General features: G+C 38.0%; 1 protein-coding gene across 2 annotated transcripts in view; it reads right to left on the bottom strand.

Moving 5' to 3' along the window:
- RNF128 (ring finger protein 128) overlaps positions 1-24,584 on the bottom strand; it is a 107,403-nt gene that overhangs the window by 32,280 nt on the left and 50,539 nt on the right. For both annotated transcript variants that reach the window (XM_032330776.1, XM_032330775.1), the window contains exon 2: positions 2,951-3,198. In XM_032330776.1, the coding sequence (XP_032186667.1) occupies positions 2,951-3,198 (248 nt within the window). The remainder of the gene's footprint in view (positions 1-2,950; positions 3,199-24,584) is intronic.

The following is a 24,584-nucleotide window of genomic DNA, read 5'->3' as shown; positions in this document are numbered from 1 at the left end:
ATACTATGCATTATAATAGTTCAGAGGAAAGACAATCCTGAATATTCTAATAAATTCCTCATATTCTAATGAAGGCAAGTTTCCATAACTCAGTTTCATTACCATTTCTACCTGCAAAATGGCAGCAATGTAGTTAAGTATTTAGTTGTAACCATCATGTGTATCAAGCTATACCTTTTAAAAATAAATAGGAGTCAGGAAAACTGAACATGTAAATGACATCGTGACACTTTCAAATATTAATAAGCAAAAGGGATTAACTGTCATATATCTAACCCTTTAGTCACCAAAGGATACACAGATATAGACCACTATGCAGTGAAAAAGGCCCTTTCCAAAGCTTTCTCTAAAAGGTGAGAAGTTTTAATGCTGTTCTTTTTTTAAAGGTTTATTTATTTGAGAGAGGGAGAGAGAGAGAGAGAGCGCGGGCGAGCGCATGTGAGTGCGCACAAGAGCAGAGGTCGAGATGGGGAGAGGTAGGAGGAGAGGGAGAGAATCTCAAGCCAACTCTGTGCTGAGCACAGAAGCTGGCACTTAGAGCTCGATCCCATGACCCTGAAATGATGAGCCGGGTCAAAATCAAGAGTCACTGACTGAGTCACCCCACTATACTGTAATGCTATTCTTGACCATTTTTATATAACTTTTCATAAAATATATTATAAACTATGAAAATTACTTAAAGGAGTGATAAGACCAGAGTTAAATAAATATTCAGTGAAAGTTATGCGACAGCCATCAGTTCTTTATAAATCATTACTTTCTGATGGGGTTTAATGCCATGCAAACAGATTTATTATAGCACTTAGAATACAGAAATACATATCCCATCATGAACATATGTAAAACCAAACACTCTTACCATTGTATCCATAACCTTTAATAGTCATACTGGATACCAATTTCTCTCTAACCTCAGAGGTAAAAACAGTACAATATATAAATGTTAAATATTAACATACTGTGAAACTACTGAATGGCTTGTCTTAAGAAACTTAAACATCCTTTTGACCACAGCTAGTAACAGACTGAACCTGCCACCAGTGTGATAAGCTGCTTCTCTGAGGAGAGGAACAGAAGTCAATTAACACGTTGAGAGAATCATCACTCATTACCATATACTGGCGTCTAATCTTTAAGAAGGTTTTATAATAAGATTTCAATTTCTTGTCTTTTCCTAAATTCAATTAACTTCAATATAGAAATCGTCACTGCTCCCCTACTCCCCAATAAATTGGGTTCATCTTTCCTTCTTAGAAAGAGAATACATAGGTGGCCAGAATTTCATTGCCTTGGGAGGAACTTCTCAGTACATATAAAAATGTATTCCTGCCCTCACTATATGATCAGCTGAATGCATTAAATCCTTACTGAGCATTCTGGAGAAACAGCACCACGCTCTGTTGTGTTGAGAAACTTAAGAGGGGGTGGAGCTAGGAAATGATGGTGGCTTGGACCAGGGTGGAGGCAGTGGAAGTGGTGACAAGTAACTGGATTTTGGATATTTAATGAAGGCAGAACTAACAAGATTTGCTGATGGAGGTTACATGGGAAGTGAGAGGTAAAAGAGAAATAAAGGATAATTCTAAGATTTCTGGCCTGGGGTCAAGAGACGTTCTTTTGAAAAGGGAAGCAATAATAGCATGTTTGTACATCCACAGTGACAGAAGACAGGGCAGAGGACATAGATACAGATACAGATGCACACGGATGAGTAGCTATCGCAGAAGCAAGGAGAAGCACTCTCTGGATCACTTCAATTTCCTCAGTGGACTGAGATCCAAACTACAAGCAGAGAGTAAAGTTGGGGGAGGTGCTGGAGGTTTAAGGAGAAAAGAACATATATGATTAGTTACTTGCAAAAGTGGTGGCAGGGTAGCTAAGAATATGTAGTATGATTGTTGGTAGCATTAAGGGCTCACTCAGAGTTTGTGGTCATAAATTTAAAGTGAGATCGGTCTGTGCTGAGGTCAGTGTTTTTCTGCTACTTGAAAGTGCAGGCACAGAGCAGGGAGGAAACAGGATTAAACCAGGGTTGGATTTTGACAGCAAGTGTAACAAACAAAGAGAAGGGCCAAAGGAACTGAAGATGTATCCATGGGACATGGGAAATGAGGGTATCAAGGGAATGGGAGACAGTTTAAAGTGCTAGGATCAATGGCACACAACCACAGGTAATTCCCTGGTTCAATGACGCTTCTGTGTTTTTAATCTATTAATTCTGTACTTCATGCCCATTTATACATCAGTTGTTAAAACAGGATAAGACAGAAATTATGAATATATGACTGGAGCCTGGCACTATATCATGCACCATCAGATCTTTAAAGCCACCTCCTCATGACATTCAGCCTAGTCTCTTCCCAGCCCTGATCCCACATGCAAATACATGCATGTACAGACACATACATACATGTACAATAACAGTGGTGGTAACCGCAGTTTTTATTTTGTTATATGGGGTTTGGGTGAAGGTTTTCTCCCTTTTATTTTCTGATTTCTATATTTTCTATATTGAGCAGGAAATGCTTTGGTTAATTTAGAAAAAAATTTAAAAGAACATATGTATTTACACCCATATATAATTAAATGCTGGCTGTGCTCTGTAATGAGGTGTCAGAAGATTTAATTAAGCAGGATTAAGGCCATGGACAAATTACAGAAAATAAAACTTTTGAAAGGATGGAAGCTGGTATGCTTTAAAAACTATCACTTTTCATAAAACATGCATGGATCACTGTCTAGCAAGTGAAATACATTAAAATGCATGACTGAAATTACAATTAAAAGAGTATTTTTAGGGTTCCTGGCTGGCTCAGTCAGTGAAGCATGTGAGTCTTGATCCTGGGGCTGTGAGTTTGAGCCCCACGTTGGGTGCAAGAGATTACTTAAAAATAAAATCTTTAAAAACAAAAGTATTTTTAGATGGGAAGAAAGAACCACTACAAACCTGTTTCCTGCTTTGAGCTCTTGCATTCCGTAATCTTCGAGCAGAGTAAAAGATAAAATAGCCCACAGTTGCTGCCGTAATAATAAAAAAGGACACAGAAACAAAGAAAATTGAATAGTGATTCACCCAAGGGCCATGTTTTTTCCCTACTTCGATGACCATTGTTACTTGTATGCCTCTTTGAATAGACTGTAGAATTTTTGTGCCTTTCAGATTGCCAATCATGATTGCAACAATGTCTCCTGCACCTGTAAAAGAAAAGAAATTCAGTTTTAGTTTCGGTCAGCATTCTGAGTACAAAAATCCAATTGCTAAAGTGATTTTACAGTATTCCCAGTGAGACATGGAAGGATACTCATTCACTCAATTAACGTTTATTAGGCACTTACTATACATATGTTATAGGGAATATAAACATGCTGAGCCTTGGTTATTGATCCTAAGGAACTCAGACTTTAGTAAGGAAGCTACGACATGTAACAAACACCTCCGCTCTCTTCAGGTTAACTACCTATAATTCAACAGTATTGAGTTTAGGGTCAAATTCACCTCTTACACGAGGTCTTTCTTAAAGATAAATAGTCCCCCAGATGGTAGAAAAGAGGGTTTACATTCAAGGGAATCTGAGATTTGGGAAAGACAAATACTTAACTATGTATTTTCCCATTTTATAAGGTAATAGACTGGCTCATGAGCTCACTACTAAAATGTACAAGAATTTACATATCAGGAAGTAGTAATCTGAGATAAATGTTTGAGACCAAACATACCACACACACACACACATGTGCGCGCATGTGCGCACATACATGTGCCATTTTTCCATATCCTCTAAAGCAATATAAAATTTGTCCAAGGTACTCTAAGGTTTTGTACAGACCTAATCAGGTTAGCAATGAATAGAACATGTAAAATTAATAGTAATGTATGGTTCAACACCAATGAAAGTCAAGCCTGAAATTAGACTAATAGTCTAATAATCTAAATCTTAGTCCAGAGGCTTAATCTCTTTAACACCTTCCTCTCTACCCCCAACTATGTAAATCCTGTGAGAAAAGTAAAGGACAAACATTATCTTTCCTGGTGTTATGAGAATGTCAGATTACTCATGCCATTCCAATGCTTATCAAGGTTTATATTCCTTCTAGTATATACCACCTGAGACCAATAATCTTCAGCAAAAAATAGAGCTCTTTGAATGTTTAGAGATTACCAACCAGAGAAACCTCCCACTGATACTAGGTTAAGGTACTAATCTTGGTTAATGATCAAACTCCAGTATGGAATAAACACAACCCCATACCCACCCACACGTGTGCAAGCTTGTGGGCAAAGGACTCTAAAAGGCTTTATCTCTTTAACTAGATTTAACTACGTCATTTTTTTCAATTTGTAAGGTAACAGACTTTAGAATTTAAACACAAAAGTGTACTACTAAAACAATATTCATACTTTCAATGGTCAAATTAAGAGTATAAACCTAAGATGGCAAGGTACATAGCAGAATTACTACCCAAGTAATCCCTTAAGTTTATGGTTCCTGATGGCCAAAGTCTTCAAAGGATCAAGATGATCTTACTTGAAGTTACTAATTAAAAGAACAGATTCATAGGGTATTATTACAGATCCTTAAAGTTCTAAAGACACTTTTAAAAATATATGATAGCCATTCAGTTAAAACCTTTTACAAGTTCACTAATTTGCTGATACTCAGTTTGGTAGACACTGATGACTTACTCTCATTTACATGAAGAAAATCTTGAAAGCAATGGGAAGTGGAGGAGTCTGGAATGCCTTTTGATATATTTTTCTCCTCTATTAACATATGACCCAAATATCCCTTACAGATCTAGAGAACTGGCTATTTTGCAAGAGAGCAGCTCATTTTTCTATTTATTTGGGAGCTTTACATTTCTAGCTTTGGCACTAAAAGCACAGATATTATTTTAATTCTCTTTTGTCATTATTTGTCTTTTCTCTACAAGCCACCTGTCAGGAAAATTTTTGGTTATGAAGATTATTTAACCCAGCATTTATTTCTGATAGTGTAACCTGTATAATCCTTGAAAGTAGAGATAATTCAGGAAAATTTCTGGTTATAAAGATTTATTATTCAACCCAGAATGCATTTCTAATAGTGTAATCTGTATAATCTTTGAAAGTAGAGATAATTCTAAAACTCAAGCTTTAGAATATAATTTTAAAGATTTTTAAATTTTTTAAATTTATTTTCAGCGTAACAGTATTCATTGTTTTTGCACCACACCCAGTACTCCATGCAATCCGTGCCCTCTCCAATACCCACCACCTCCCACCCCCTGCCCCTTCAAAACCCTCAGATTGTTTTTCTGAGTCCATAGTCTCTCATGGTTCACCTCCCCTTCCAATTTCCCCCAACTCCCTTCTCCTCTCCATCTCCCCTTGCCCTCCATGCTATTTGTTATGCTCCACAAATAAGTGAAACCATATGATAAATGACTCTCTCTGCTTGACTAATTTCACTTTCTTTTTAAATCACAGATGTGTCCTGAACTTTTTTACTAATAGAAATAAGTTTTCATTCTTTTGGAAGATATGTGGTGGGTGGCAGGGGTGGATGCTAAGGAATATACAGACCATTGTGGTCAGCTGGAGATTAAAAAACAAGGACAGTCAAAAATGTACTTTGACCACACATAGGGAACAATGCTGTGCTTCAATTGCCCCAAATGCACATTCATATATGCTATATATAGTCCAACTATCTATTGAATCAGTTTTCTAATTATATACAAGACCTATTTCGAAACATTCTTATACATCTCCTCCCCTCTACACCTTTGCCACTACTTAAAAATTGTTTCCTCCTTCCCTTCCCAATCACAACCCTCTGTTAATGGTATCAGAGCTCTCTGGTCATCTGGTATGAATTCTCAGAATCCTGTCTGAATACTCACTGCTAACCTAAGCAGTCATGTAGATGTGATTTCCTTGGTGTATTATCAGATCCTTCCTTCCATTCCTGCTGCCTACTTAATACACGTCCTCATAATGTCCTTGCCTAAACTCCTTCAGTAATCTCCTAACTTGTCACTCTATATCCAATATTTCCCTGTCCTTTAAGTTTCATCAGAGTTTACCTTCCTGGTTGACTTTTGCCATCACTTGGTTGCATCATGCCTCTTTTCTGGCTCTTAAGTCTCTCCTGACCCTTTGGCCTAGCATTGAAAGCCTTTTATGAGGGTCCCATACTGGTCCCAACTGATCTTTTCAGTTTGATATATCTCCACTACAACCCCATCTCATGAACACTCACATCTAGGCACATGGTATTGGCTATTATTCACTTTTTATAATTCTCCTTTTTGTTCTTTCTGTTCCCTAAGACTAAAATTTCCTACATCTGCTGACACTCCCCCCTCCTCCTCTGCCTGTGCATTACTCAAATCCCAGCTCAAATGCTGCCTCCTATAATCTTTTCCCAAGTTCCAAGAGAGAACATAAATGTTCCCTCTTTGTTCCCTTGTCACTTGGTTTTTAACCTTTATCTAGTAGTTCATTTTGCTTTGTGTTTCAATTGGCATATTGTAGTCCCTCTCTAAATTAATAGCGTTTTAAGGATAGAGACTGTCTTTTAATGAACTACAGTGATGCTTTCCTTTAACTGGTATTGTCAGGGAATTGGGTATCCTCTAAAAGTAAAATTTCCAAGTAACAAAAAGTTTTACACAAATAATTTTTACAACATTTAAAAAAGTAATCTACACTGTCCTATTTTCTTAACTAGGATATACTGATTATGATTTATTATTGAGAGTGGATCATCTTTGTGAGCCATTATTTTATATGGTACTGGTAAGCTTATTTGTCCCCAAACTTTTACAATTTTTCACCAAAGTCATAGATTTTTGGAGCTAGAATGGACCTTAGAAGTCATCCAGTCTGACTCATTTTTGAATTCTCATTTGGGTAATTTCTTTTTTGGGGGGGTAGGTTCTCACTAAGAGCATCTCTCTATCTTTCTAATTTTATATTTCCAATCTGCTTTCAACTCTGAAAAGTCAATGAAGCTTTGGTCTAAGGGAAAAGTAAAACAGGCTTCCAAAGAGAGCTGGAGGGCTTCAGTTGCAAGTACCCTCTGATATTTATATTGGTTGCTCAGTGACATTTTTGTTTGCTTCCTGAATCCTGGCTATGCTCTGGATAATTGAGGTTGCCAGATAAGATTTATCTATAAACTAGACCCTGTCTTAAGTGCCTTACATGCATTAACATATTTAATCCTCATATCCACCCTATAAGGTAAGGATAGCTATTATCTCATTAAAGATAAGATCGACTAACTTGCCTAGGATAACACAAGCTAATAAGTACAGAATTGGTATTTGAACCCAGGCAGTTTGGCTCCAGTGTCTCTTCACCACCTTTCTACGTCACAATGAAACCTGAAGCTATTATTCTACTGTAAAAATGAAAATCAGATACATTCAGGATGGGGGTGTTGTGGCGAATATTTAACAAGGAGGAAGCCTTGATTTGTAGTGCATGCCAATTTCCATGGTATAAATAAATCTTCCTTGGCTATATGAGTGCACAGTTGGGAAAATATGGGTAAACTTACCTTTTTTTTTTTTTTAAGATTCATTTATTTTATTTGAGAGAGAGAAAGCTTACACGAGCCAGGTGGGACAGAGGGAGAGGGAGAGGGGAAACAGACTCCCTGCTGAGCACAGAGCCTGAAAGGGCCTCAGATCTCAGGACCCTGATATCATAACCTGAGGCGAAAACCAAGAGTCAGATGCTAAACCAACTGAGCCACCCAGGCGTCCCTGGGTACAATTGTCTTGATAGCATTCACTTAATTCAGTCAGGAATCCTTGAACTTGCTACTTAAAAATCATTAACAACACCATTTAGCTCAAGGTTTGTTTGTTTTTACATTTTCACTCTGCTACCTAAAATATTTTGGGAGAAGGGACAGATTAAGAATAGGTAACAATTAAGCCGAAGAAATACTCCAATTTCAAATGTTCGACAGTGAATAATGGTTTCTGCCTATGACTATCTTGGGAACAAAGGTAATAAAATAAACTGTAGCAACTCTTATACTCTTACAGAATATCATTCAATTAAAATGTTAATATAAATAAAGTGTGTCAATCCTTGGCACTACTGGTCAAAGACACTTTCCAGTTATTATTCATAATATATAGAAATTTGATCTAAGCTTCTGCTGGTGGCCAAGCCCTTTCATTTCTTTCAAAAAAGTTGATGATACTATAGTTTTGGCCTACTCTTACTTATTTGTGAACACAGAAAAATTCAATGAACAAATATTTCTCAAGTATAAACTATGTATTAAGTTCTGTGCTTCTGGACCTTCCCCCCACATTTAAATATTAATGTGTCAAAATATAAAATAAATTCTAAAATTTTACAATATATGAATTATTCTAAGTATAATGATGTCACACTTATAGCACTGTGGCCTTCAAACACAAATTATAAAGGGGTGTGGTATGCTGTTCTAGTATCTCTTTCAACGTGTATTCCACTTTTAATATTAGAAAAGAATATTTGCAGTGAATGACATACTAGATTAGTAAAGGGCTACTGAAGGCCAAAGTAGCTCTTCCCAAACTAAGCTCATATTCAATACTGCCCAACATCTTGATAATACAGTGAGATCAGCACTTCTGAGTCCACTTATACATAGGATGAATAAGATCTAGGTGTGAAGAATTCCAACATGATTCTCCAACAAACATTTCCTCCATTAGAAAATCTGGAACCAATTCATGTGTACTTCTGAGTATTCATTTTGTTCACCAGTAGCTTTCAAAGGCTCAGTTTTCCCCCCTATAGCAATTAGGGTAGGTCAACATATTCAACTTTGGGCTACTAGGGAAGGTCAGTGTATTTCAAAGAGGAACACTGAAGGTCCTAAGACCAAGGCATCCTAAAAGGAATTTTTTTAAACTAATAAAAAAAATTATGTAAACTTTTTAGCCTGACTAGCTTATCTTCCTTCAAATTTCTGTTTTGTGACTTTTTTGCCCCCTTTTGATTATTGCCAGCCACAGATGAACCGAATTTAGCTTTCTTCACATCAACTCTCTTGATGAAAAAAAAAATAGTTCTACCATTGCACCTCAACAGACATACAAATGATTTCTCAGAGGTATTAGGAATATAGCTCTGTGGTTCACTGGAAACAAATAGGTATTGCACACCTCGTTAAATATGTCCTTATGCTCTTAACTAGCCTTTTAGTTAAATTCTGATCTGTTGCAGGGTATGAAACAGGCATTAGTACAGGTTAGCGTTGGGTAAAGCAATGGTTCTTAACATTCTGGATTGTTAACAAATTACCTTTTGGGGGGAGGGATGGTGACAGTGAAAAAGACTAAAATCAACTTTTATTATCATTCTTTTTTAATTTTTAAATTTTATTCATTTATTTATCTGGGGCAGGGTGGGCACAAACCAGGGGAGAAGCAGGCAGAGGAAGAAGCAGGCTTTCTGCTGAGCAGGGAGCCCAATGGAGGACTATAATCATTCTTTTAAGCCCCCCAAAAAATGATGCTGAGGTGGACAATCATGCATAGTATGGCAAGTTGCCTTTCTTTCTGCCCTGAACCCACAGATACTTCTGCTATAGGTTTTGAAAACAATTACCACATTATGGAATAGTCTCAGATTTGATATAGCACCAAAAAATCTCTGGCACAGAAGAGTCCACAGAAAACAGCATATTAAAGACACTAGGGAATTAGAAGCAACACTATTCAAAGGTCACATTTGCATAAGTTGTGGATGACAGGTCATGTTCACAGGTAAACAATTCTTAGAATTATTTTTTAAAAACCTAGTCCTATCTGGACTATTCTGATTTTCATTAGGGTATGTTTAGCATATTGTTAAGAACCAGAGGGCTAGATTCGCATTTCTCCAAGTTTTTAGTCTCAGGACTCCTTTTTACTCTTTAAAGTTATTGAAGAATCCAAATAGCTGCTTATGTGCTTTATTTCTATGTACAGTTGCCATATTAGAAATTAATACTGGAAAAATTTTTAAACATTTATTCATTTATTTAAAATCACAGTTGTAAATAGATGTTAATGTGATAGACTTTTTAAAAACGATTTTATTTATCTGAGAGAGAGGTGCCCCTGAAGTAACTTTTCTTTAAACAGCTCCTTTTTATCTTAGAAGTACTACTGACAAACAGATGATTAAGACTTGGGTATTTGGACAACCTTCTCTAAAAATGGAATGAAGTGAGCCTGTCATTTCAAGGAAAAAAAAATAACAGCATTTGTTGCTAAGTAAGTGAAATGTAAGTGTTCAAGAAAAATTAGAACTTGGGAAAACTTTTGTGCACCACATGAACTTGACAACTTCCTAGTACTTAGACTTTTCTGATGAGATCAGTGGTAATATTAAATAACCATGATTTTTTGATACAGCATAACCTTGAATCTTGAATCACTGTAAGATCTGCGTAACTCAGTGAGCCAGTACTTTCTAAATGACCAATGTATGGTATTACAAAAACATGCATGGATAAATAATCCATTTGACATATAAGTTAGATCCGTGCATTTTCATTTAGTACAAAAAGTTCATGGATATGGTTTCAAATTCTACCTTGCACCTACGTTTAAGAAACTGTTACTTGTTGAGTTTTGGTGCAGTACCAAAGAAGATGTCTACAATTATTTCAAAATGTTGTTAAGTGCTATAAATACCATTTTTTAAAAGATTTTATTTATTTATTTGACAGAGAGAAATCACAAGTAGACGGAGAGGCAGGCAGAGAGAGAGAGAGGGAAGCAGGCTCCCTGCTGAGCAGAGAGCCCGATGCGGGACTCGATCCCAGGACCCTGAGATCATGACCTGAGCCGAAGGCAGCGGCTTAACCCACTGAGCCACCCAGGCGCCCTAAATACCATTTTTTAAATTACAAATCTGCACGAGTAGATTTCCTTCATATACCTAAACCAGAACAAACCACAATAAATCTAATGCAGATACGAAGATCCAGCTGTCTTCTATTAAGTCTGACATTAAAGAGGTTTGCACAAATGACAATACCACTCTTATCTTATTATTTTAAGTAATTTTAAAATATTGCTAAATATTTTTAATTAAAACAGCTCAGTTGGTTAGGCATCTGCTTTTAGCTCGGTCATGATCTTGTGGGTCCTGGGATTGAGCACAGAGTCAGGCTGCCTGCGCAGCAGGGAGCCTGCTTCTCCCTCTGCCCCTCCCCCTGCTTGTGCTCACTCTCACACACATAAATAAATTTTAAAAATCTTTAGAAAGGCTACTTCAGCTCACAACTCAGTCATATAAGTGCTTTTCCTTCAGACAACCCTCATACTTTGGTATGTATGCTGTAGAAGTGTTTTATGCCTACCTCCCATTTCATCACACAGAATATTCAAAAAAAGTTGTGCATGACAGGGCAGAGATTTAATAAAATTAATTATGCTTATTGATTCATCAAGGGCATTCCTAGGTGAAACTGGACTTTTTTTTATTATAAATGCATATAGATACAGTATAAAATACAGCTTGGTGCCTCTGTCTTAATTTCTGCTAAGGTGCCAGCAGTATTTTCCCACTATTGCATTTATACCACCTGTGTAATAAACATCAACACAGTGAATATGGCAAATTATGTCTATGTGTTATTACGAACACAGTTTTCAATTCATGGACCCCTGAAAGAGTCTAAGGGACCAGTAGTCCCAGATTTTTAAAACTGTTGGGCTAGATTAATGATACTAAAACTTTAAATATGCATGACGATTACTTTGAGAAACTTGTTAAAACACTGAATTCCCTGGGCCCCATTCCCTGATTCAGTCTGTCTGAGGCCAGACTCAGAAATCTGTAGTTTAACAAGTTCTCAGGGTTCTTTTGCTGCATGTAGTCTGTGGCTCATACTTTCAGAAATACTGGGCTGGAGTTTGATTAATTACAAAATTACAGTTTGATGTTATGGTCAAGGAATTTCTAGATAGTGGTTCTCTCTGGCCAGATCAACACTAATCCTTCACTCTGCATAGTAAAACTCTGCCAATAGAATTATTTTGTTTTTATCACTAAGTACTTCAGACAGAGACGTTTGAAACTTAGTAGCCACATCAGAAACAGGCCCATTTCTTTCCTGTTAGAATACGTCTCTGTTGCCTCTCCAGTTTTTTCTTACCAAAATGTCTATAACAACTTCCTAACTGGTCTTCAAGCCACCAGTATTAGCCTCCAATCCATTCTTCCACAGCTACCAGATAAATTTTTCTAAAGGGGAATAATGTTCATATTATTTCTTTGCTAAGGGCCCTTAAAAGAGCTCTAGTTCACCTACAGAATAAAGTTCAACCTCCTTTTATAAGATCCCAACCCATCTGGGGCACCTGGGTGGCTCAGTGGGTTAAGCCTCTGCCTTTGGCTCAGGTCCTGGGATCCAGCCCTGCATCAGGCTCTCTGCTCAGTGGGGAGCCTGCTTCCTCCTCTCTCTTCGCCTGCCTCTCTGCCTACTTGTGATCTCTCTCTCTCTCTCTGTCAAATAAATAAATAGAAAAAAAAAAAAAAAAGATCCCAACCCATCTGGGTTAGAAATTCAGCTTTTATACTGCCTAGTGCATATTTCCCTTGAAGTTATCTGGGTTTTGGGAGGTGTTTTTGTTTTTGTTTTGTTTTGTTGCTAACTCTGAACTCCTTTAGGTTAGGGACTGGGTCTTTCATCACTGTATCTACAACACCTAGCAGAGTGCCTGGCACATAATATACATCAAATAAGTGTTTGATAAATGTCATTTTAAGTATGCTATACGTAGTGATAATCTGAATCTTGATTCAATCTGAAAACAAATTTATCCTTAAAGATAACTGCAGTGAACAGAATCTCAGGTGCGCCTTCTCCCTACAGTCAGAGACGGCATATCTTGATAGGGCATCTCTGCGTGCAGCAAGGACATATTATATATACACAGACAAAACGTTAAACCACCAGGGCGCCTGGGTGGCTCAGTGGGTTAAAGCCTTGGCCTTCAGCTCAGGTTTATGATCCCAGGGTTCTGGGACTGAGCCCCACATCAGGCTCTCTGCTCTGCTTCCCCCCCATACACACTCTGACTGATTGTCTGACTACTTGTGATTTCTGTCAAATAAATAAAATCTTGAAAAAAAAAAGTTAAAACACTAATTCTACTCTATAGACTTTGGGTTTTATGTGACGCCTACTGCCACAGTGCTGATCCCACTGAAATCACCATACTGCCAGAGCAGCAATAATGGTGGCAATAATCCCTCTCCAACCTGGGGCCTGACCATATCTCAGTTTCCCATTTACATTCAGGAGCTAGGACAGATGACGTTTCATTCTCTAGCTCAAGTTAGAACCCAGTCATCCTGGCTCACTGGGAGACTGGTAATTTAGCCACTTAGGAGGGGGTTCAGAGGACATAAAAGAGAAGTCTTGAAACAGCTGGAAGAGGTTTATTGTCTATACAACCTTAAATTTGTGCTGATATAAAGTATAAGAAAATAATAAGATATGCTATTGCAAGGCTATGCAGAAATTGCAGTATATGATGTTATCTTTATTAATAGGGTATTCTGTAATTGTATTAAAATTTTATGCCAAAGTTCTATTGTCATAGTTTTTGTTTGGGGATAGTAAGGTTTCTAGAATGCAAATTCAACATTTTTGCTGCTATTTATTAATGTTTTCTGGAGGAAGGTTAGTTGGTAAACTCTACAGCATCAATGTATTTATTCAATCCTTTGGGATAATAAATTGTACAATATCCAAAGCTGTTCAGAATTTGATAAGAATATGTGATGGTGCAAGGTGAAGCAACTACTGACTAGCAACATATATACCACAGGTTAAAAACAGAAAGATATTTGTCGGGCAGTAAAAAAGGGCAAACAAGAGATTTAGGGATTTCTGGCAAAGGAAACTTATATGAAGGGGCATAAGAAATTATGGTGATTGTTTGTCCTTGTATTAATCAGTTCTGTTTCCCTATAACATGAGACCACAGGAAGGAGAATTCCAGTGAATAAACTGTTGCTGTATCCACAGGAAAAACACGAGCACAAAACCAAACCACAGCCTAGATTTCTAGTGAAACTGGGACATGGCCTTCGCAACTTGCCACTTTACCCTCAACCCTTCAGACCAGGCGACATCTGCACATTCAAATGTATGGAAGGGACATGCACTCTGTGCCTTACATACTCCCCAACTCTAGGGAGTGCCATTTTTGTGTAGATCTAAAAGCCCCATCTAAACTGATGCTTTAATGTGAGACTAAAATACCATTGGTCAAAAAAAATGCAGTAAGAGCTGAAAAGGGGAGTTCCCTGGAAGGAAAGGACCACATCGAGCTACCCTGCTCACTCTTCTACCACAATATCCAGTACAGTGCTTGTCATATAGGGTATTCAAAATTGTGTTTAAATTGGAACTTCTTTTTGCATACATTCCTTCAGGTACACTTTGTGATAGGGGAATTACATTGGAAATTTCATTAATCATTAAAACTAGGACGAGCATTATGTTTAGAGATCCAGTACTCATTGTGACCTGGCCATAAGAACCAAAGGGTACAAAAGTCACAGATGTCCCATCAGTATTCTATTAGGTCTCTGGATTAGAGAAAAAGAGAATTTGATATGCTCCTGTAGAAATTTTGGCATTGTTCCATATAAAAATTCATAAATAAGGACACTATACTAATTGAGAAGATTAAATTTTATCCTCTGTGAAGTATCACAAAAGCTAACTTTTGTACTAAGGTCCAGACACAAAATATAAAAACAAACATAAACCGGTCTCACTTATGTTTTTATACTTTCACAGTAAATTGTTTCTGAAAGTCAGTAAGAAAAATAAAATAATACCTGGAAGTCACATTAACTTGATATAAAAGGTACCACATTAGTATAAAGAAATATAACTAAGATGTTTGTCATCACAGTTGAAAACATGCTGTTCTTATCAGAGTGAGATAACTAGTTTATTCACTCCTTGATACTGACAATACTTTGATACAGTTAAAATCTGAGGCCAGTCTAATAAAATAAGGGAAGAGGAGAGAAGCAAGGAGGGGTTATCAAATGCATGGAAATATCATGCTTTCCAAATTCTATTTCAAGTGGTAAGTGTTTTAGGAGAAAAAGGGTTCTATAGGTCAGTGAGTTTAGAAAATAACCCAGGGAACAAAGTTGAACAGTGCTTCTTTAGCATATCAGAGGCTCTGAGAAGCCATGAGTGATCTGCATTGCCAATCTCCAAAAATAAAGTGCTACAGGTTAGGGTGAGGAGGTTGTTAGCATCCTGTGAAGAACCTGGATGCGTAGTACTTCATACTTTATATGTTTTCTGATTTATCCCTCACATTAGCCCTAGGAGGTAGGTACGATTATCACCTCCCATTCTGTAGATGAAAAAAACTGAGTCTTAAAAGAGGTTAATCTGGCCAAGGTTATAAAGCTATTACATGACAGATTGCGATTCAAATCAAAATCCATCTGATTCCTAAGTCCCATCTCTTCGTCACTGTGTCATCAAAAGATCCATAGCCATTGCTATCGTTACAGTTTAACATCTTGATTTTAAGTTGTTGCTGCTTAAAATGGAAATGCACAGTGAGAAGAACACGATAGTTGTTTCAGCTTCTTGATTATGTGATTTCTCCCTCTATTTCTCAAAAACTTCCCAGAAAAACAGCAATTTGGATGTCATGGGGTTCCCCTCCCCACTTTTACATATAAAACAATTACATATCTCAAAATGTGGTAGTGAAGAGCTGCAATAACCAAAGGAGAAATGCTACATTTAGTAATAAAACTGTTAGCAAAAGGTTCAAGAGAACTAACATTTGCTAAACATCCACTCCATGTCAAGCACTTTATTTTTTTTAAGATTTTATTTATTTGAGAAAGTGAGTGAGCAAGAGCATGAGTGGGGGAGCGGGGGAGCTGGGTTGGGCAGAGGGAGAGGGAGAAGCAGACTGCCCAATGAGCAAGGAGCCCAAATGGAGCTGGATCCCAGGACTCTGGGATCATGACCTGAACTGAAGGCAGATGCTTAACCAACTGACCCACCCAAGAGTCCCATGGAACACTTTATTTACAAAATCACAGAAACTGGGCATTGCTATTCCACTTTTTATGAACAAGATCAATGAAGTCCAGGTTCACAACCTGCCCAAGATCACATATTTATTAATTAGTAGAACTGGAATTCAAGCTCAATAGTCTGACCCAAGGACACCCATTCTTCCACTGTAATATGCTACCTTTCAATTTCAAATAGAACACATTCATTCTTGGTATACTAGATTGAAATAAAAACAGAGCAATCATGTAGCTTTCCTTAACATCAAAGAATAATCTGTTAGTCTTTAATTACATTACTAAAGGTAAGTCAACAGCTTCTTCTTCATCAATTCATTGAAAAGGCATCAGTCAAATAAGAATGGAAAAAGGGTTGGGCGGTGACTAGGACAAGGGAGGTGACTGGTGGGCTGGCACTAGCCAGTTTCAGTCTCTCTTAAATATTCTGTACTCTTGCCAGAATGAAATGATGGTGGCAGAAAGCAAGACTTTGAAATACCACTAAACTCAAAGTATTTGGGACAATGTTAAATATAGGTTGCTCACAGATGTTTGAATGAAGACCTCACTCAATATAACCACAGTTTTCTAGCATTCATCTAAGTGATTGCCGAGATCCTCTAAAATGGAAAAGATGTACCAACTTGAAAATATATTAATGGCTAACTAGGTGGCAAATCATAGTTATATTTTCAAAACTTTCAGGAACATTACAAATACTATTAAAATAAGCCAATTTCTGAGATCACCATAGGTTAGACCACAGGTTAGGAAAACAAAACGCAGAATCCTTAAGGTGAAACACCTGGAAAAGGGAAGGTAGAGCTAGAGTCGACATTGCAAAGAAAATAAGCAGAAAAAATTCTAAACCAGCATGATCAGGACAAATACAATAAACTATATCTCACCAGGCTATCATTATGAACAAAAGTAACACAGGAAAGTCTAATGGGTTGTATTCAAAATTTCATTTGTAAGTCAGTTGTTGGGAAGTAGAGGCAACACATTATCCCATAGCAATGTTGCTAAAGAGTGTGGGTTCCCAAGTGAGCCCACAAATGATTGCATGTGAAAGACTTTGAGAATTAAAAACTGCAAAGCAAATATGAACTATTATTTAACCCATATTTGTAATAAAACTTTGCAGGAAACAATATCACTGGAATACCTAAAGTATAACCAACAAAGGCATTTCAAATTTATCTTAAATATTGGGACATAAGAAAATACATATGTAATCAGGGGGATTACATGGCTCATGAGAGGTTTTTGTGGAGACTGTAGGAGTGAGTTATGGACAACATTCAAGGTTGTTAGATATGAGAGCAGTGATTTGTTATGATGTTTAATTTCACTTCAAAAGAAGTGGAACCACACAGAAGGAAGCTTGGATTTTTAAAAAGATTTATTTATTTATTTGAGAGAGAAAAGAGTGTGAGTTGGGGGAGGGGCAGAGGGAAAGAGAGAATGTCAAGCAGACTCCCCACTAAGCATGGAACCCAACTGGGGACTGATCTCATGACTCTGAGATCATCCCTTAAGCGGAAATCAAGAATCAGATGCTTAATGGACAGCCACCCAGGCACCCTGGAAGCTTAGAATTTTTAAAAAAGACAGGGCTCCAAGAGTGTGTGAGGGTGTGTATGTGTATAAGATTATTTAAGGCAGGGGAAGAGAGTGGAATAGTAGGATACAAAATCTGTCTAGCGGACTATCACTTCGAGGGAAATGCTAATTTTTAAAAATAAGTAATTCAGTTTTAATGATGTCTTAAATATCTTTTTTTTATTAAGATTTTACTTATTTATTTGACAGAGATCACAAGGAGGCAGAGAGGCAGGCAGAGAGAGAGAGAGAGGAAGGGAAGCAGGCTCCCTGCTAAGCAGAGAGCCTGATGAGGGGCTCGATCCCAGGACCCTGAGACCATGACCCAAGCTGAAGGCAGAGGCTTAACCCACCGAGCCACCCAGGCACCCCTTAAATATCTTTTTTTTTTAAAGATTTTATTTATTTTATTTATTTGTCAGAGAGAGAGAGAGAATGAGAGCGAGAACAGGCAGACAGAGTGGCAGGCAGGGTCAGAGGGAGAAGCAGGCTCCCTGCCGAGCAAGGAGCCCAATGTGGGACTCCATCCGAGTACGCTGGGATCATGACCTGAGCCGAAGGCAGCTGCTTAACCAACTGAGCCACCCAGACGTCCCAAATATCTTTTTTTTTAAACAATTTTTTAAGGGCTTTGTTTATTTGAGACAGAGAGAGAGAGAAAGCATGAGCAGGGGGAAAGACAGAGGAGAGGGAGAAGAAGATTCCCTGCTGAGCCAGGAGCCCAAAGTGGGGCTCAATCCCAAGACTATGGGATCATAACCTGAGCCGAAGGCAGACAGATGCTTAACCATCTGAGCCACTCAGGCGCCCTTAAATATGATCTTGATTGAGCTTGTATGTTTGGCATATCATTAATAAAGTATAAAATAACAACACCACAATTCTCCTCTGCATGTACTCTAACAAATTCTCTTTTCTTGAATGACAAAACCACTGTTGGGGTGCCTGGGTGGCTCAGTGGTTTAAAGCCTCTGCCTTCGGCTCAGGTCATGATCCCAGAGTCCTGGGATCGAGCCCCACATCGGGCTATCTGCTTAGCAGGGAGCCTGCTTCCTCCTCCTCTCTCTCTCTCTCTGCCTACTTGTGATCTGTCTGTTGAATAAATAAATAAAATCTTAAAAAAAAAAACACTGTCATTAGATGAACCCAGTGTGTCATAGGTGAAAACTGCCAATGTACTGGATTCTTCATACAAAGCTGTTAAACTTAATAGTATTCTTAAAAGTACTGAACAGAACAGATATTGAAGGGGTCAAGTGAGGGAAAACAGGCTTCTTATGGGAAAGAAACAAAAATAAGGTGAGAGGTATGTATATGTATTGTGGGGGGTGAGAAAATATATATAAATAGTGATACAAAGGGTAAAGACAAACAGTTCATATTAAAATAGGAGAACGTCTTTAAAATTCTTTAGTGTTCAAGGTTATTTTACACATAAAGAAACCAATTAGTGTTAACAAGAAAGGACCACATTAACAATCATACAGGTTAGATATATTCAAAATGTCAAAGCAATTCTTTAAATTCTCATAATAGCCTATAAGTCATTTCTGTTATCAGACATGATTTGTTCCTATTGTTGCTACAGTCACATTATTAATGCTTTCTTTAGGATTTATCAATGCTATAGGAATATTTTGGGTTTTTAAAAAATAACTGATTTTTCTGATTATAAATATAAAATATATTCAGTATATATATAGGAAATTCAGAAAATACAGAAAAACACAATGAAAAAGAACAATAATCGCCCATAATTCTACCAATCAGAAATAGCCAAGGTTAACATTTTGGTGTATTTTCTCTTTAAAAGCTAAGACTATTTAGTTGAAGGCAGAACTTCACTAAGCTACTTCATCAGTTCATCTGAAAAGATAATGACTGGTATCGAAACACACACACATCAACAAGTGAGTTCTAGAACATCTTCTTTCAAAAAAATCCCAAAATAAATAGGGTTAACTAAAAATCACTGATTTGTAGTTAACTTGAGCATTCAAGCATTAAAACCAAATAAATCACGCCTAGGTTCTGAACCTAACGGCCTCCACAAAGTCAGGCATGAATCACCAAACTTTCTTTTCCAAAGAAACCAATACTGTAACAAGCCAATTGGTTAAATTCAAGCAGCAAGTACGTGCCATGATATACAGAAAGACATACATACAGCTTAAAGAGAAAAAAGAACAGGAAAGAGAGAAACAACAAAGAACCCTTGTGCTCTGCTTTGCTCATAGGGCTCCAAAGTGGGTGATAACAGCAAAATGTGGCAACTCTGAACTGGCTTGGTAACTGCATCAAAAAGCACATGTCCTCTGTGCTTGGAAAGAACTCCCCTACAGTATGTAGCTAAGGACCCCCACAGGTAACTAGCTCCACAGCAGTGAAGGCCACAGTTTCTGTGGGTGACTGAGTTCCTACCACATGTTGTAAGAGGTCACTCCCTCAGGACACAGAGTTCAAAAATTCTTCATCTTGGTGTATGAGTAGTCTTCTAGGGTTCAGGTATGGTTCTGTTTCTTGATCTAGGTGTTCGCTACACAGGCATGTTGACTCTGTGAAAATCCACTGAGCTACAGACTAATGATTTCTGTACTTTTTGGCATATATGTTATACTTCCAACAAAATTTGCAGATACAAAAAATTCTTCATCCCTAGATAATATTTGTGGTACCCTATCAAGTAAACTCTGGGCAAAACTCCAATAACTGGGATGCCTGGGTGGCTCAGTTGGTTAGCGCTGCCTTCGGCTCAGGTCATGATCCCAGTGTCCTGGGATCGAGTCCCACACTGGGCTCCTTGCTCGGCGGGGAGCCTGCTTCTCCCTCTGCCTCTGCCTGCCTCTCTGTCTGCCTGTGCTCACTCGCTCTCTCTCCCTCTATCCCTGACAAATAAATAAATAAAATCTTTAAAAAAAAAACCCTCCAATAACTGTGTACAGTTCAGTGGCCTTCATGAAAATGAAAAGCCATCTTAGCCAATGAGGTGCTACTTAACCAATCAACAGGGAAACTAGGCGCAAACATTATTTGTGACAAAGACATCACCTATAGGAGTATCATGGGAGAAAAGGAACTAAAAGCACAAATCTCTCAAAAGATCAAGGCCACAACAGGCAATGCATATGGGTTAGACCAGATCACATTTATGGCCAGAATATATATTTAGGTAAAGCTCTGTAGAGAATCAGTTTTGTTTTAAATGTTCTAATTCATACCCCTCCCTGTCACCATTTCTGTATGTCCTTTCTGCCAGTTAATGAAAGAGAAGCTTGATCCCTACCCCCTCGGTCAAAAACCACCCCCTTCAACTTACAGGGAAATCCTCTATTTTTAATTACATGCAGAAATGCTTACAATAACAAGCTGGATACAAAATTTTACATACAATATATAATTATAATTCTTAAAATATATATGGAGAGCAAAAGAAAATGACAAAAAACACCCCAAAATGCGAAGTGGTTATATCTATGGATTTTTGTTTTCCTTCAAATTGTATTTTAATGCTACATTAATAGTCATAAAAACCACCCTTATGATCAAAGCAGGATATAAAACCCTAACTATACATGAAAAAGGAGACAAGAAATATTAATGGAACTATTGAATTTTATGCATAGCTTTTATTTTTAGTTTTATACTTTTTATATTTTCCAAGTCTTCTGCAAGAAAAAGGATTAATTTTATAGTCAGAAATAACATGGAGAATGTCTTTGATACTCCCCTGTTTACACTTAAGCCTGGGAACGGAGATTAAATATGGAATTCTGTAGGAGATAACACATCTTCCAGAGACTGGGGGGGAGGGGTGGAGTTCTTTATGTGCTTAGAAAAAAAATTTGCTGATTGAGCTATATTTCTTTTAAAGGTTTTTATGTAATGGGATTCCACGTATCAGCAACATGTTCAATGGAAGCATATTAACTGGAGAGATAAATTGAGTGCTGATGTAAACCAAGTTTTTAAAACAAAGCAAAATTTAAAAAACAGGGAAAGCTCAATGTAAATACTCATTCTCACTATCTCGTTGTTACCTAGGTCATTTCGTTATTAAAACCCCATAAACTGGCCTATGATGGTCATCACCATAAAAATTAGGGAGCTTGTAGTCTGGAAGCATTTGTAGTACACTCTTGTTCCACCTACTTTACCTTAATTATTTCATATATTCAGGCAAAAGCACAGTATACATACAATAGACCCTTGATAAATGCTCGATGAACTGAACTTTAAAAAAAAAACATTTTACTTACTTAAGAGACAGAGAGAGAGAGAGAGAGAGAGAGAAACCCAGCGAGAGAGCATGAGCAGAGAGAAAGAAACAGACCCCCAACCAAACAAGGAGCTCTGATCCCAGGACCATGAGGTCATGACTTGAGCCAAAGGCAGAGGCCGGGCCCAGCCAAGCCGACTGAGCCACCCAGCTGCCCCTCGATGAGTTGAACTTTAATCCCCTTCCCCATTAGATAATTTTCTAGTGAATCTTATGGCCCTCTGGCATTCTTGGGTACTTTTTTTTTCATTCTTGGGTATGTAGAGCAACTGAACAAGCATTTTCAGAGCACATACAGTAGAAAGATTCCCATGAGGAATATGAAAATTAATCAAATATTACAATCCAGTAGGAAGGCAAGACATATAAACACAGAACTACCAGCGAAATGCAAAACGTACTATAGGACATGGAGTGCCATGGGAGCAAAACAAAAGGATTATTTTAGTTTTGGTGTGGGCTGTGGTGGGAAGAGGAAAAGAAGGAATTGAGAAAGCTTCAAAGATGAGGAGGCATCTGTGTTGGGTTTTGAAGGATGGGTAAGTTTTTGGCCAGCAGAGCTGGGAAGAAAAGGGTATGGAGGCAAAAGCAGAAGTACAAACAAAGGAATAATAATGGGAAAGGACAGAAGGCATTTAAGGGTCAACATGAGAGAAGAGGTACATAAAGCTTTGGAAGTGTGTTGGGACCAGACTGAGTTCTGTGTGCCATGCTGGGAAACACAGTTTAAAATCTGTAAGTAATCGCCTTTGGAGCAATGGCATAGATGTGATCAGAGCTGTGTTCCAGTGGCAATGTGGAAGAACTGGAAGAAAGGACTGGAGGGGGAGACTGATTAGAAGCCTAAGCATTTGTTCCTATGAGAAGACACAGGAACTTTTAAAAAGCAGGCTAATAGCCACTGAAGGGGAGAAGGGGACCTTATGTGAATAGACTTAAAGTGATAGAATTGTCTGGAAGTGGCAGTTATTTATCAGAGGTCGGTCTGCTGTTGGCCCGGGTGTGAATGCAAGAAGAGGTGTTAGATGAATGAATTAATAAAATAACAGAAATGAAACAAAAGAGAAGAGAGGCAAAAGACTGATTAGGAAAACTTCAAAGGAGTGATTAACAGAGTTAGAATATGGTACTTCTGGGGCGCCTGGGTGGCTCAGTGGGTTAATCCTCTGCCTTCTGCTCAGGTTCTGATCCCAGGGTCCTGGGATCAAGCCCCACATCAGGCTCTCTGCTCAGCAGGAAACCTGCTTCCCTGTCTTTCTCTGCCTGCCTCTCTGCCTACTTGTGACCTCTCTCTGTGTCAAATAAATAAATAAAATCTTTAAAAAAATATGGTACTTCAGAGATAATCAAGTTATCAAAGATACCAATTTGTGTCTAGAAATTGATTTTAAAATAGTACTTTATATTGTCAAATAAAACTACCCAGTCTCTTCTCATCCTCTTTTGAACCTCCCTATTTAAAAAAGGTTCTTTTCAGGACGCCTGGGTGGCTCAGTGGGTTAACCCACTGCCTCTGCCTTCGGCTCAGGTCATGGTCCCAGGGTCCTGGGATAGAGCCCCTCGTTGGGCTCTCTGCTCAGCAGGGAGCCTGCTTCTCCCTCTTCCTCTGCCTGCCTCTCTGCCTGTCTGTGACCTCTGTCTGTCAAATAAATAAATAAAATCTAAAAAAAAAGAGGTTCTTTTCAATGTCAACATCTTAGGAAAAAAAGCAGAATAAAAATTAAATGTCATGTGGCTGAAAAGGGACTGGGTGATAAATCAATGTAAAAATTATCTCAAAGTCCTTTATGAAGAAGTTTGGTAGCTTGAGGGAGAAGTAGTTATATGAAAAAAGAATAACAAACACAGGTTTTGGCCCTAATCCATTGGGCACCCAGATCATTTTCTTGCGAAGAATTCAGTTGACACACTCTATTCCTAAAGTGGTAAAGTTAGGATTTTAGGTAATGTGGATTTTGAAGTACTCTAGGTTATTCATCTTCGAATTATGTACTACCAACATCAGATTCTATTTTTGTTTTCTAAAATACATTTAACTATCTTTATTGTGATTAAAAACACGTTTTAAGTAGTTTCCTATATGCCGGGCACCGTGTTAAACACTGTATTTGCATTATCTCATTTAATCCCAGGGATTTTCCTTAAAGGTTTTGTTTATTTATTTGTCAGAGAGACAGAGTGGGCGCACAAGCAGGGGGGGTGGCAGGCAGTGGGAGAGGGAGAAGCAGACTCCTGGCTGAGCAGAGAGACCGATGCAGGAATCAGTGCAGGATTGATCCCAGGACCTGGGATCATGACCTGAGCAGAAGATAGATGCTTAACCCACTGAGCCACCCAGGCATCCCTCCCAGCAATCTTATAAGGCAAGATTATCATTATGTCCATCCTAAACAGGAGAAAATAGAGACTTGAAGTAAAATGATTGGCCTAAGATTTTAAAAATACAGAAAGCCCCTGACTTCCAATGATTCAACTAATGACCGCATCAAAGCAAAGTGCATCCAGTAGAAACTGTACTTCACATTTGGAAAGTAGAACTTTTCAGGAGCTAGCAATATGCAGGAGATACGATCTCCTGATGCTGGGCAGTGGCAGCCACCTGGGACTCTCAGTCAGACACGCGGTCATGGTGGT

This window comes from Mustela erminea, chromosome X (genome assembly GCF_009829155.1).
Source record: "Mustela erminea isolate mMusErm1 chromosome X, mMusErm1.Pri, whole genome shotgun sequence".
NCBI classification, from domain to species: Eukaryota; Metazoa; Chordata; class Mammalia; order Carnivora; family Mustelidae; genus Mustela; species Mustela erminea.
The sequence above is the reverse complement of the archived record's forward strand: the minus strand, read 5'-3'. Positions and strand labels throughout refer to the sequence as shown.